Source organism: Megalobrama amblycephala, linkage group LG13 (genome assembly GCF_018812025.1).
Source record: "Megalobrama amblycephala isolate DHTTF-2021 linkage group LG13, ASM1881202v1, whole genome shotgun sequence".
NCBI lineage: Eukaryota > Metazoa > Chordata > Actinopteri > Cypriniformes > Xenocyprididae > Megalobrama > Megalobrama amblycephala.
In genome coordinates this window covers 16,476,529-16,491,501 of record NC_063056.1, presented here as the reverse complement: position 1 = coordinate 16,491,501, position 14,973 = coordinate 16,476,529, and the positions used below count along the sequence as shown (strand labels likewise).

At 40.6% G+C, this 14,973-nt stretch overlaps 1 protein-coding gene and 1 long non-coding RNA gene across 34 annotated transcripts in view; one reads left to right on the top strand and one right to left on the bottom strand.

Annotated features, from left to right (window-relative positions):
• LOC125243333 (complement C4-B-like) overlaps positions 1 to 14,973 on the bottom strand; it is a 154,752-nt gene that overhangs the window by 19,075 nt on the left and 120,704 nt on the right. For 32 of the 33 annotated variants that reach the window (XM_048152913.1, XM_048152915.1, XM_048152890.1 and 29 more), the window contains 4 exons: positions 4,659 to 4,748; positions 4,417 to 4,509; positions 4,207 to 4,290; positions 3,882 to 4,014 (listed from right to left, as the gene is read on the bottom strand). In XM_048152913.1, coding sequence (XP_048008870.1) covers positions 3,882 to 4,014; positions 4,207 to 4,290; positions 4,417 to 4,509; positions 4,659 to 4,748 — 400 coding nt within the window. The remainder of the gene's footprint in view (positions 1 to 3,881; positions 4,015 to 4,206; positions 4,291 to 4,416; positions 4,510 to 4,658; positions 4,749 to 14,973) is intronic. The other variant, XM_048152886.1, reaches the window with a different exon arrangement.
• On the top strand, positions 11,455 to 14,925 carry LOC125243338. Its single transcript, XR_007179021.1, has 3 exons — positions 11,455 to 12,039; positions 12,697 to 12,742; positions 14,323 to 14,925. It is a non-coding gene; the product is annotated as an uncharacterized LOC125243338 (long non-coding RNA).

Sequence of the window (14,973 nt, the reverse complement as noted above, 5' to 3'; positions counted from 1 at the left end):
CTTCCACCCGGGGCATCGGCCGCATAGCCTTGCTGCTTCAGCCCCACGATGTTACTATACATTGAGGTCTGGGGGCTGAAGACACGATATGATGCCGGCTTCTTCCAAGACCTCGAGACCTCGAGACCTCGGTGTGGAGGTCCAGAAAGAAGGGCAAACCCCGACGCTGAGGTAGTGACCGAGCGGGCAGAAAGTGCTCATCCAGCTTGCTTTTTGGTCTAGTATCTGCCCGCTCTGCTGGCCAGTCAATTTTTAATTTGGCCACAGCCCTGGTCACTACCTCCAGGAGCTCCTCATGTGCTGGGGAAGAGGATGGCGGTTCCTCTTCCCCACGCTCATCACATCAACCTCCTCAGAGGAAGAGAGATGAAGCGCGGGTGCCTCTCTCTGGGGGGAAGAAACCGCTACGCGTGCTTCCGCCGCCTGAGAAGAGGCACTGGGGCTGGCAGGTAAAGGGCGAGATAAGGCTGGGCCCGTCTCAACCCCCTCTGCCAGCTCCATTTGCGAACCCCACGAATGAAGTCGCCGCTGTGCCTCAGCAACAGCGGGACCCGATCCGCGGGGAACGCCGACCGGAGCACCCTCTTTATCGTGAAAGAGTGCCCGGCGTGATCTTAAAACTCTGAGGGTGAGCTTCTCGCAATGAACACAGACAGCCCCCTCGAGAGCTGCCTGTGCATGCTCAACCCCCAGGCAGACAACACACATCTCGTGAGTGTCCCCATCTGGAATATATCGTGTACATGGGTGAACACACTTTTTAAATTGTCTGCCTTCCCGCCATTTCACTCGTGTCTTATTCACTATATAAATATATATATATGTGTGGTGCACAGTAACACTCTTGTCCTCAGACGAAGAGATAATGTTTTCCAAAATAAGCAGGACAAACAACACCAAATAAGACACACAAGATAACATAGAGCGCTTGCTGAAGACACATCTCTCTGCATCCGGGTGTGCATCCGGGCATCCGGGTGTGCTTTATAGTTTCCTGGTCCGTGACGTCACCCGTCTCTGACGTCTCGCTTCGCGATTGGCTAGATACATGAGTGCTTCAGTGACGACATCACGCAGAAGGTTCCCAATGCGTTACCACGCAGCGTCGATAGTTCCCACGAAAGGGAACTCATCGTGGAGCTCCGCGCTGAAACCGAGCATATGCGCGCTCCGCATGTACAATCGTATTTTTCATGTGTTCGTATCAGGGTATGCATCGACGCCACTTTCCTGCCGAAAGCGCGCTCCCTCAGCTGGACTGAGTGGCAAAAGAACCTGCTGAGTGACTGGATTTAACAGGGGAAACTGCGATAACGCGAGTAAAACTAACGAATTAAGCCCCGGGTATACTTCATTTTCCGCGCCCGGACGCGTCACGCGCGCAGTCACGTCCGCGCGTCTTTCAAAGTATACTACACCACGGATGCGCGCAGATGACCGCGTTCGTCACATGCGCAGTACAGCTTTTTTCTATGTTCTACCTCTTTTACTGTCTATGGTTCTACCAGACATCGGAGAGCAGCACTGAGTCGTGTCATCAACGTGACATTCACTGGGCATGATCGGAGAAGAAAAGAAGTGCATCCTTTCCCATATTTTACTTATCCCCCTCCATGAATTTGCCGCCCTAAACACATCTTTGTACTCTTTAAACATGAATTGTACAAATGTGGTTACTTTCTAATCTCTTTACTCAAACGCTCGTCAAGTTTGCTGTCCATTGTCGTGTTTTTCTCTTTTCAAGCGTGTTGTTTTTAAAATGGTCTTTTCACACTCTTCTTTGATGGCTGAACACTGTGCTCAATACTGTGCGTATTGGGGCCGTTCACACAGAACGCGTCTTTGCGTCTAAAAACACGAGACGCAGCGCTCAGGAGTGGTTTTAAAAAAAGCGCAGCGTAGAACGCGAGTGTCTCGAGACGCGCTTTTGAGACGTGAGGCAATAACGACAACAACGGAAATAATAGAAATAGGTAAACAGCAGAATTGACAGATACAAGTTTCGACATGGAAAAAAAGAAAATAAGATAATAATGAGCGCCTCCTCCGCCATGTTGCCGTCATATAAAACAGTTGTCATGCCAACTTGCTACTGTAAACAGAAGGTTGCAACGTTCGCCCCGCCTCCGAGTTCTTCTGATTGGTCCACTGTTTTGGAACTGACATTGATGAGCGGCGCTGCATGTAAAAGTTGAAATTCTTTTAACTTGACACGGCGTCTTAAAAACGCGGCGCTCATGTGAGAGGCGCTGCAAAAGACGCGAGACGCGAGCGTAATGGTCATGCACGTCCGTCAAGCGCGTGTTTACATAGAAAAACAATGGGAAAGTAGCGCATTGGAATAGAAAAACGCGTTCTGTGTGAACGGCCCCTTACACTAAAGGTTGGAATTGAATGTGTTCCTTACAACTTGTCAAATAAACCTAATCCATGGATATTGACATGTAGCCAGGAGTCGTGTTTCCTGACATTTATATATGTTTCGATGGCGGGGAGACACATAAGCAAATCTGCCTGTTAATATTTTATATAACTACAATATAGGTAGGTTTAAATCCGCGTATAGTCAATCACAAAGCTCTTTCCTGTTTTGGATGTGTTTTGTGTGTTTTTCACGACATTCACGCTGAAAACCAATGCTGCCGCTCAAGGGGCTCGCACACCAGACGCGAAGCTCAGCGCCACGACACGTCTTTCAAATTCGAACGCATTGTTTTATATTTTTTTGTGAGTTGTAGCTGGGCGCCGCGGACAGGCGCCGAATGTCGCCGCCGGTGTGCGTACACTCATAGAAAACAATGCGTTCGAATTTTAAAGACGTGGCGAGGCGCTGAGCTTCGCGTCCGGTGTGCGAGCCCCTTCAGTCTTTTGCCACACAGTGGGCGTGACCGCAGTCGTAACGGTCGACGGTGACGTCACGTGCATACCCTCTATTCAAACTACAGCTCTGACCGCATCGCGAGCAAAATACAAACACGTCCTGCTGTGCTGAAGGAAACAGCCTACGGCTTGTGTGTTTGAACGCAGCTAGAGCATGCAGAGGAGAATGAGCTGCACTTTTGTGACATTTGAATTCTCTGCTGTATTGCGATCTCACGCGAACATATTTTACATTTGTGCTGGTAGATTACAGCAAAACAATCCACATGCACACAAACCTCTGCTCTGGTCGCGTCTCAGGAAAACACATTGTGTTGTAGCACTTAGGAAACGAGCACCAACGATATGTCACTGAATAACAAGAGACCGAGTTGAGAAAAGTGATACTTCCTCATGCATAATACCGCAATTATAATCGTATGCATACTACACCGCAGTGATTGAATTAAATGAGCTTTATGTCATGAATATATGTCGAGAATCGCTCGAAACGGTCTACGTCAGCATGTTCGACCATGCCCATACTTGGGCCGTAAGTATACAATTACGTCAGATTTTGTGACCTTGCTCCAACTCAGCTTTTCAAACCGGAAGACAGAAATCGCTCTGAAAAATGCAAAAATAACTATTTTTCACTTATGAATAACATTAATGAGTACCTTTAGTGTTTTCAATGATGTGCAGCCTATACATATCTGTTTACATCTCAAAAAAAGTGTTTTGGGGTTTCATGACCCTTTAATACAATATTATATTAAGCTATCTGCAGATCTGAATACATGTTACATGTTCACTACCTTTCAAAGGTTTGGGGTCAGCAAGATTTTTCCAAATGTTTTTGAAAGAAGTTTATGTGCACCAAGGCTATATTTTATTGCTGTGAGTTTGTTGAAACCATGATACATACATAGAAATTGGAGTTTCCCCAAAGAGTGATTCATGCAATGAGAGAGAGCGTTTAGAAAAGGAAAATGCAAAAAAAAACAAAAAAAAAAACGTACTTTCCATTATAGTCTTTGGTGGGGCTATCATCACCCATGATGAGGTACGTCTCACCCTCTTCCAGCTCACCCTTGCAGTGCTTTCTCTTGGCAAACACCCGTGTGCTGTCTGGGCTAACGTCCATGTCTCCTGCTGAGGTTTAGGGGTTAAACTCTTTATTTATCTGAGCATATCTAAATTAACAATCTTTGCACATTGTCCTTTCTTCATTTATTTTTAAAATGCTCCTGACACACTATCTGTATTGCTCATAATTGCTCTAATGCATGTGACACTTCAATGAACTTGTTATAATTGTCAGGAATAATAAAAAGGATTACTTACTGTATTGGAGGACCACCTTTATAGATGTTGAATACAATATGAAGTTATTCTCTTCAGTAACTGAATCCACAATGACTTCAAATGCTGTCAGAATATAAATTAGTAAAGGTCATATCTGCTCCAGTTTATGATATTTTATTTAAAATAATTGACCCTCAAAAATCTTTTAGGTTTTTTTAGTGTTTGTTTTTATAAATTTGTGTCACAAACCATAGTCAATTTTGGAGTGGGAACAAGCATAATCATATCTGTCTTTTTTGTTGATTTCCATCTCAATTGTTTTCTTCTCGATGAAACAATCCCCTGGTGACACAAAGATTGTTAGAGTTTATAATGGCATAAAACTCAAACCGATTCTACAATAAATCATCAGCTTGGTGTAGATGCATGCTAATTGGTTTTAAAATGGGTTTTTGTTTGTTTGAATGGTAAATTAATTTCTGAGAACCTACTTTCTGCACATTGGCAAACATCATCTGAGCACAGGACAGAAACCATGTTGCTCCTCTTGGGGGCGCTGTACAGCACAGAACATCTCCTGTCTGTGAAAATGATGGGGATTGACAAGTCAAAATAAAGAAAAGAAAAACCTTTTATACAATTTAAAAGAAAAGTTTCAATGTAATAACTCAAATATTGTGTTGTAACAATCAATTAAAAGGGAAATATTCTCTCTCTCTCTCTCGTGCGCATGCATGAGTGTTTTCTGTGTGAGTGAGTCCGGAGAGCACGTGTGGTGAGCTCAAGCTTCATTAAGCGTGAGTGCAATTTTGTGGCTGCTGTTTCTAGAATAACCATTTATTACTTTTCTATCACTTTTCTATCTACTTTCTTTCTCTCTGTATTTAATCTAGTTTTGTTGGTATGTTGATCCAGGCCACGTGCTACCTGTGTTAGGGGAAGAATGGCGGCCCCAGATTCTCAGGTTTTGAGTACACTCACGCGGCATCATGCAGTGAAGGTGGCATCTGCAGTGAGTGTAGAGGAATGTTATATAGCGATAGGAGAAGTTGTGGGTAGGCATTAGCTGAATGAGGCTTTTGAAGCAGTGAGGCTTTTACAACAGTGTCGGTGCTTCAAAGCTTTTAAAACAGTGCTCTACGCTGTCTGGTGGTCAATAAAAATTACTACACCACCTGTGTCATTCAGTTTTGTTAAGGCCGGAACACACCAAGCCGACAGTCGGCCGACTAAGTTTTCTCAGTGTGTTGCTTTGGGTTGGTGTGTGTAACAGGCTAAATGAACCGAAACTCAGCGTATAGGCTGCTTGCCTCACAGACATGTGAAATATAACTATAGAAAGCTTGAAATAGGCCACTCTCTGATTATGTAATCCAAATGAGTGCATTCTCTCTCTATAGGCGCGGTCATTATGAGGAGATAATGAGAGTCATAATGTCAACTTCATCTTTGCTGCCGACATTCAGAAAACATTATTTTATTAATAAACAATTAAAATGTCTCCTTGCTGTTTTTGTCACATTCATAATCATTACTTTTGCCACATATATAATATGTGCATTGAAAGCTTGAAATGTCTTTTAAATTAACCATATTGTAAATGTAATGTAAATGTAAATGTAAATATTAATATTTTTTTCTGACATCTGGACTGTATTTTCAGGTGTTTTGAAAAATATAAACATATGATTTAATATATTGGTAATGAATAGGCTACATATGAGAAATAATATTTTAAGTTCAGATTTCAAATGTCATGCCCAACGCTGGAATTGCACAAAGTTTATTTATTTATTTGCTAATAGGTTGTGTATTTTAATATAGCAATACTTACATTATAACGTGGTTACGATACGACGGCAGTCTATTGGTTGAGCTGCCAACGTGACCCCCTCTGTTGCAGAAATCGCTTGAACTGAATATTAGTAGGGCAACATGAGTTCGGCTGAAACTGAAATTGAAGATGCCCCGTCTTCTAATAAGTCCGACGTCTGGCAGCATTTTGGTTTACCAGTCATGCGACAGGACGACGGTAAAAAAAACAAAAAACAACAAAAAAAACAAAAAAAACCCCTGTCAAAGCTATATTACAGTCACGGCGCACGGAGTGGGAAATGAAACGTTTCATGCTTCAGGCTCACCTGCCTTTTTTTTTTTAAACATGCACTGGAACTAACATAGGCAAAGTCTTAAAAGTGGCTATACAAGAGTGGGAGCTTGAAAGGGCTCTTCTTAGTAGTGCCGTTGACAACGCACGCAACCTGGAGGTGGCAGTGAGAGAAGCCAGGTTATCACCACATATTTCAGCCTCGTTCAGACTGACAGTTCAAATCTGATTATTTGTGTACCTGAAAGAAATCTGATCTAAAATGATTGATGTCCACACTGTGTGCAACTGTTCAGATCCCATTTGGGTGTCCATTTGGGTGCTTTTTAATTTTCCGGAATATCTGCATTTTCTTCTATGACGTTGCGTTGGTAGGTATAGCTACAGCAAAATCAACAACAACCGCAACATGGAGGGGTTTGCAATACAGATGTTGTCTTATTTATGTCATGACAATGTGTAGCCGCCGGTGCTGGACTACTGCGTTATGATGAGGCAATGGCAGAAACATAGGAGGCTGGTATGAGTGACTTTATTCCGTGCTGTCATCTCCGCTGGTCTCAAAACATGTCTCAGTTATAGCCTATTGTAAATTTATGCTCGTCTGGTACTTTGCAACAACACAGCCTTGTTTCTGCAGCGACTTTCAGCTTGTTTCTGGAAAAGCAAAAGATGCTTGCAATGCTTTGCTTAACCCTCAGGGGTCTGAGGATTTTTGGGACCCTGGAGAAGTTTTGACATGCCCTGACATTTGTGCTTTTTTCAGTTGTTCATAAACATATTAATGGAAAAAGTGTCATTACACTGTATTCAGCACAAACTAGGCTACAATAATATGTGAGGAACATGTATGTACATGTTTGTGTTTTTGAAGGAATAACGTTTAAGCGTGGTTATTGAAAAAACAAAAAAAAATAAGTCACTGAAATAAAGCCAAAAAATATATATTAAATCTGTGTTCACAAGACTTCTGGGTATTGGAGATTGTTGACTACAGTTTTTGCTTCAAAATGAGGTAAAATTATGCTGCCTGCTCGTTCATATAAAACAATAGAGAGATTTACATTTTCTAAAACATCTTTGGTCAAGAAACACAGTATGCGTGGAGGCGTGAATCCTCATGTATAATGGGTGATTCTCACCTGAGAAGACAAAAGAATCACATAATAATGACCTGAAATGACTTGCATATTAATGAGGCCTTTCAGTCAGGTAGGCTGTGAAAAAACCCTCTGTGATCATGATTCAAATCTCATTATGGTGTAAATCAAACATACAGAAAAAACAGCAATACTGTGAAATATTATTACAATTTAAAATAATGGTATTCTATTATATTCTTTAAAATATAATGTATTTCTGGTGATGCAAAGTGTCTGAACAATTATGTTACCTCTATGGCATTTCATATAGGCTTTTAGCTTAAAAGCATGCACATTTGGAGAAATATTGATGGATTCTCATATGTTTGTCAATTTTCTATACAGAAGAGTAATATTTATTCAGGATTTATTGTCATTACTATGAGTGCTGGATACTGTGTTTTCAATTCATACTTGCAGCCGGAGGGCGCTCTGTACACCTTTAGTCCACAAATGCCTGAGCACTAAAGAAGAATAGGCAATCCAGGAACTAACCGAACTAACAGAGGACAGAGATCGCTAACTATGGCTATTCAAAACACTTTTCAAGACAATAAATACACGATTGAGACGATGAATGCATGTATTGACTCAGAATTTGCGTCTGAATAGCGCTCACTCCGTGGGCGTGGCCGCATTAGCGGATAATGAGCTGAATCACGGACTTCTGACATGGCTCTTTTTTCATACAGATTACATAAACAGAGAATATTTGTTTTCTAAACCTGACATTTCAACGTTTTTTTAGACATTAGTCTCATTTTTGTGTCATTAGTATTCACTAAGTTACAGTTCATTTTCTGAGAACTATCAGATTGGACTTCCTTCAGAGGGAGACGACAGATCACGCATCATGTTAGTTTTCTTTATTTTGCAAAAAGCACAACATTTTGTTTTTACTCTGAGTGCACACACATAAAAGAAGATATTCTGTAGTTTCAATTGATATATTACTTATGTCTCTGACAAAAAATGACAGAGTATTTTAAGTCTGTTCTGCTGCAATGTGAAAAAAATCCTGCAAAACGCGTCGGCGTGTTACCTGACCCCAGAGAGTTAAAGTCAATTCTCTCTCTCTCTCTCTCTCAAAAGGTTTGGGCGTCTGAGGGTTCCCACGTGGAGAGGGTGACTATTGGGCCTTTTCCTGCCTAATTCTAACTTTTTACTTTTTTTCGTTTTCTAAAACAACTAAAATTTGAATGTAAGGAAGATTATAGTTTTGTGTGGGATAAAAGTTTAGATTTGTTTTGGGATCAGGATGGTGTCCCTCTCCGTGGGGGTAGTGCCACCTGTTTCCCTTCGTCATGGCGTCAGGTGTGTTCCTGCGGTCGGCGTGACTGTGGAGGATGTATTGATGGCTGTTGGAGAGGAGATCGGATACGAGAATATTTCATCGGCTTCTCGAATGAACAAAGCCGTGGTGGTGTTTGTAAAGGAAGAGGTTCAAGTAAGCCGCTTGATAACCAATGGAATTGTGGTAAGTGGAGAATTCGTTGTTGTTTCACCACTTGCTGCTCCAGGCATATATGGTGAAGTGGCTAGTGCTAATACTGATACATCAAATGGTGAAGAAAGATGTGATGCAGAGATGAAAGATGATGATAAGCTTTCTGAGATTTCTGATATGGGATCACAGATAGTGGGATATGTGTATACGTTACAAGAGATACAGTAAATGACTTCCTAGATATGACATTTGGTAAGACTGTTGATGTTAGGATTTTTTTTTTGGACGATTAGAAATTTATCGCGTCAGTGTTGTTGTTGCAAAAAACGGTCAACTATGAGGTTTTGGATAAGAAGAAGAGATTTAGATTGAAGAAAATGGTAACAAAAATACGAAAAGATAAACTTGTTTCTCAAAGACATCAAAGTGAATAAATCTCACGTGGTGGCTTTTACACTTTGCTGTCTTTTTCTGTCTCTAACCACTCTATATAACTATACTTAAACTCTTCTATGGATGTTTTGAGGGTGGGTTCTCTAAATATTAATGAGGGAAGGGACAGAGGTAAATTAACAATAGTTTCAGAATTCCTTAAAATTAAAAAGGTTAATGTTTCTTTTTTTCACAAGAGACATATACTAATAAGGATAATGAAATTGAATGGGGTATGTGGTGGGAAGGCAAGTGTGTTTTGAGCCATGGGATACATAGTGCAGGAATAGATATTTTATTTTCTGCAAGCATGAATGTTAACATTTTAAATGTTGAAAATATTGTTGAAGGGAGATTGTTACTTACACAAATTGAGTATGAGGGAACTATGTATGTGTTTGTTAATGTCTATGCCCCCAATAGTGGTTCAGAGAGGCAGGATCTTTTTATGAAATTAAGAAATGCCATCCAGAAGTATGATGATAGTGTGTGTCTTGTAATTGGAGGGGATTGGAATTGCACAGCAGATTTTACAATGGATAGAAATGGGGAAGTGCTTCATAATCAATCAAGTGTCACACTGTTAAAAGTTATGCAAGAATTTCAATTATTGGATGTGTGGAGAACAAGAAATATAGGTACAAGACAATATACATAGTTGAAAGTGTGTGACAATAGAGTTTGTGGTGCGAGATTGGATCGTTTTTATATAAAAGAAATGTGGAACAATAGTCTGGCTATCACCAGACCAAGCTCAATTTAAAATTGAACATTGGTCTGGAGAGTCTGTATGGATTTCCTGCTGCACAAGAGGCGTGATCAACAAGCATTAGTCACGCAATTGGATAGTCCTTCAACCAATCAGATCAACGATCCGGGTGATGTACTTTGCAGACCGATGCGAAAACTCCAGACAGGTTTACCGTGTGTCTCAATCAGCTCCCTAGTTCAGTAGTCAGGGCACTGATCAGGGAATCAGCCACATTCACTTGCATGATATACTGATTCACGACCTAGGGAACTAGGGAGCTGATTGAGACGCAGAGTTAGTTTGTATTGGTTTGAAGCATTGCTCAGCGGTTTGCAGGAGCAGCAATGGCATCGAGCGATTTTTGCAGGTTGTACAAAAAACATGAAAGTGAGTGGTATTTACACCCACTCAAGCAATTTGTTTGCTAACTAAAGAAGTCATTCAGCATCGTCGAGAGTTTAAAAGGCGACTCTGATACTGTTCTGGTTCAGTGTAAATGAACGCGGAATATAGCCGCCCTAAACTACGTCATTGTCATGACAACCAAAAAGAATTTCAGTCAGCTCAGGCGGCGCGAGATTCAAGAAGCAGGGAGACGAAACATATAGAGCAAATAATAAAAATACTGTCTACCATCAAGGGGCGTTGAAGTAAAAGAGTCCTGTACTCACATCGTGAAGCAAACCACCAAAATAACAGCAGAGAATCATCGTGTGTCATTAATCGCCGTTTGTAATCTTCCTATGAAGAGACTATCGGATCAACGCTCTGCTACATTTCTCTCAGATAAGGTAAATGCTTAACACAATCGGCGTCACTGTGATTGTTATATTGAAGAGACGGGTAGATCAGATAGAGTTTGAAAACTGCTTGCCGTCGCTTCTGTATCGTCATCGTGTTATACCCGCCAATAGCGAGCAAGGTGGATAAGCCAGTCTGTGATTGGCTCCTGCAAAAGTGTAACGGAAGCAATAGAATTGAATGCACGAGTTTCCAGACTGAGTTGCCGAGCGAAATCAAATCGCCGGCAGATCAGGCTGCACTGTTAAAAATAAATGTAAATTTACAGGTAATGGTCTGTATTTTTTTACAGATTTTTCCCGTTTTGTCATTATACACTGAAATGCATGTTGTTTTACAGATATTTGCTGTAATTTAATTTTCCACTATTAAATTTACAGGGAATTGCATGTACTTTAGTATTACATTAAATTTCTGTTTTTTAAAAGAAATGTTCTGTATTTTTACAGAAAAATGTGTAAATTTACATAAAATGTTGATTAATATTTTACAGATTTCTGTAAAAATAGAAAAAAGGGAACAAATGTAGAACTACAGAAATCAACATGTTTTTTCCTCTTCCATTTAAGATAATGTGTTGGTGAAAGTTAGTTTTTTAAGGTTCAATTATAGTATTGGTACATAGGGTGTGTAGGCCTTCTATATATTATGCATTGTTTATTTTACTAATATTTTAACCTCAACTTGCACATATGCTTATTTTGAAACTGCTGATTGGCCTTGACTTATTCTCCTCTAAATTTCCTGAACACATCTATTATTGATATGTACATTTTATGTTTTTCCAAATCGAGCTGCAAAATGCATAACTTTGTTTGTTTGTGTCTGTGTGTGTGTGTGCGCGCGCGCGACGCAGATTCAAATTTGCCGCCGATTACTTTTCCGTTAGTCCCGCCCACAACAGTTCCCGGTCAGAGCCGTACAGTGATGGAAGGGCGAGCGTCGCGGTTAATTTGAATTTATTTCAGGGCAGGCTATGCTTGTGGGTCGTGAGAACAGTAGTGTAAAGCAGTCGTAAAGAGAAGTCGTCGTGGGCATAGACATTATATGTCTATGGTCGTGGGCAGGAGAATTTATTTGAACACATCCGTCTGTCCATTCTTCGGAACAGTGTGAGGAAAAACGAAAAACTACCACGTCCTTTCAGCGAGAAGACCACAGCGGACATAATACCAACCGATCACTGGCTGAGGTAAGAGTTAAATTCTACATGTGTGTGATATTTTATATCGTGTGGCTACACATTTATATTGTTTATAGTTTTGAAAAAGCTAATGTTAGTAAGGTTATTTCTAAACGGTGTTCAGACACATAACGTAAGGTAACTGCCGTTGAAAGCAAAACTGCAGCAGGTATCTTTCAATTTTCCATCTATTTTGAAACCAAGAAAGATTAGTTATTTATAAAGTCCATTCAAGTGTTTGTATCTTCGTTTAGATGTGATAGTACCGCCATTTTTTCAATCTCTTTTGATACACTGAACGATTAATGTGGCTAACTGCCACTCTGCAGCCTGTACAACTCATACTATAGGTCCAAGTTATACGTTACATGAAAGCAGATGAGAGTACAATATGAACAACATTATAAATTAAATATTCTGAGCGCATCTGCTTGCAAACACGAGTAGTATGCATATATTAGTGTTATAATAAATACTAATAATAGAAAAAAATATTACATGACCTGAGTAAATTGTCAATACTGAATCATAAGATACATTGGATAGTTGGATATAAAAATTCCAGATCAAAGAAGGTTGAGGATTTGCATTGTCTCAGGAAAACATATGCTGGCATGTTTGAATTAATGTAATAGCCAACTAATTTTTATTTCTTTATGATTTCAGGTCATGTGGAAAGACTGTGGAGATCTACAGCAGCATCGCAGTCCAGGTGTGGAAAGTGTACTATTCTTATTAAGGCTGCACGATATTGGGAAAATATGCGATATGCAATATTGTTGTTGAATATTGCGATAACAATATTTCTTGCGATATCACATTTCCCTAGAGAAATGCTATATTTAGCAGTTCATTTGTTACTGTATTTACTTTAATTCTAAAGTGTTACTGAAATATAATCGAAAATATAATACCATGCCTATATACTACATTCACCTATGCCTTTTTCTGTTTTCATTTAATTATTGCAAATATAAACATTCAACACTCACCGATGGCCAGATGCAAGCGGTGACCAAAGCATTGTAGTCGGACCAGGCGCGCCGTTGACACGGGGGACAGGGGGGTCAGAAATCGTCCCCCGCACTTTTGATAAGGGCTGCTTCAATCAGTCACAATATGTCATCTTTTAGCTTTCGTTGGTAAATCAACTGTAACGTCGCGGATGTGAACAGGAAAAGCTCTCTCGAACGGAGAAACACGCGATCTCCAAACAATCGATCAAATCGCGCTAACGTTTTAGGACAGGTCGATGGTATATAAGTCATTCCCGAACGTTAGCGTTTGTCAATCAAGCATTCAGAAACCGAGAAATTTGACAGGAGGCTGATCTCTCAGGTTGACGCGCGAGCTGGCTTGACTGAAGTTTTCGTGAGGATTTATAGTTTATGGACTGTTTTGATTTCGGTAATTACATCTAGAAAGTTAAAAGCATTGATGGCATCTATAATAGAGATATCTGAAAGCGAAACGAAAGTTATTGCCTCGACCAGCGAAGCAGTGTGGAGGACGCACGAGAGGAGATCTGTGCGTTTAATTGGTATGTGTATACTGTAATACTGAATTTGCAATGCTTATCAGTGGCGTGCACTTTGATCGCGAAAGTGAAAGTGCCCTTTGCGGTCGCAAAGCGGTGGCCCCGCGTTCCCATTTCTCCCGATGTGAACCGTGAGCTCCAGACCACTAGAACGGTTAAGGCCCGGGTATACTTCATTTTCCGTGTTCCGCTCAAGCACGCGAGCCTTGCAAAGAAACTCCTTTGCCCACGGAAAGACGCGTTCGGCGCATGCATGCGTTGCAGGCGTACATCTCTGGAATTGCGACTAGAGAAAAATTATTTCTCGATGGCAGCTGATATCTCCGGTCCAATTTGTTAATTAGACTAGACAAAGCCTTCTCTGCTCACAGTGTTAACAGGCATCATGTCTTTAGCTAAAAAAAATGCGTGATAGCTTCTGGGGAGGCGGGTATAAAGATAATAAGGCCCCATCTGATTGGTCAAATTTGGATTAACAACCTATGCATGCAACGCACAAATGCTTGGCACATTTTTAAAAAATTATTTATCGGACCTCTCTGCGATACGGATATCGCATATACTATTATCGCGATACCGATAATTTTTCGATATATCGTGCAGCCCTAATTCTTATACAACAAATTCTTTGTTTACATCTTTTCATGCTGCTGTTCTGTACAGTATTTTTTGTTGTAATTGTAACTAGAATCATTCAGAAACATGGCTTTTCCTATCACTGCTATCCTGACACACATCTCTACTTTTCATTCCAGCCAGATGATCAACCAGTAGCTGCTCGCATCTCAGCCTGCTTGATGGAAATTTCCGACTTTCACCTGGATGACCTTTACCTTCAACTCCACCTTGCCAAGACAGAAGTTCTTGTGGTTTCAGCCACCCATCCTTTGTGTTATAATCAATCAGTTAAACTTCACAGACTACAGTGCTGGAACTGCCTGATCTTGAAGATTTGCCCAGTACAACATTGGGAAGACCAGGCCATTCCTTATCGGAAAATGCTACACAACAGAACAACAACTGGCTCTGCAAGCCTGTACCTATACGCCCTCCAGAAGCTTGCGCTCTGAAAGTGAACAGCATCTTGTGGTGCCATCCCAAAGGGGCACAAACTCACTTTAACTGACCTTTACCTGGACTGTCCCATGCTGGTGGAATAACCTGACTAACTCAAACCATTTTCAAGAGACTGCTAAAGATGCATTTTTTGTGTGTGAACAATTGTCCTGATGATACTGATGATCTGATTAACTGAAAAAAATCATTTCTATGCATATTGTGCTAGACTAACTGGAAATTGTCATTGTACTTATTGTTGCATCCATTCCCAGATGAAAAAAAAATATATTTCTATAATGTACTTAAAGTGCTCTATTTTTGTGCACTAATTTTGTACTTAATATACT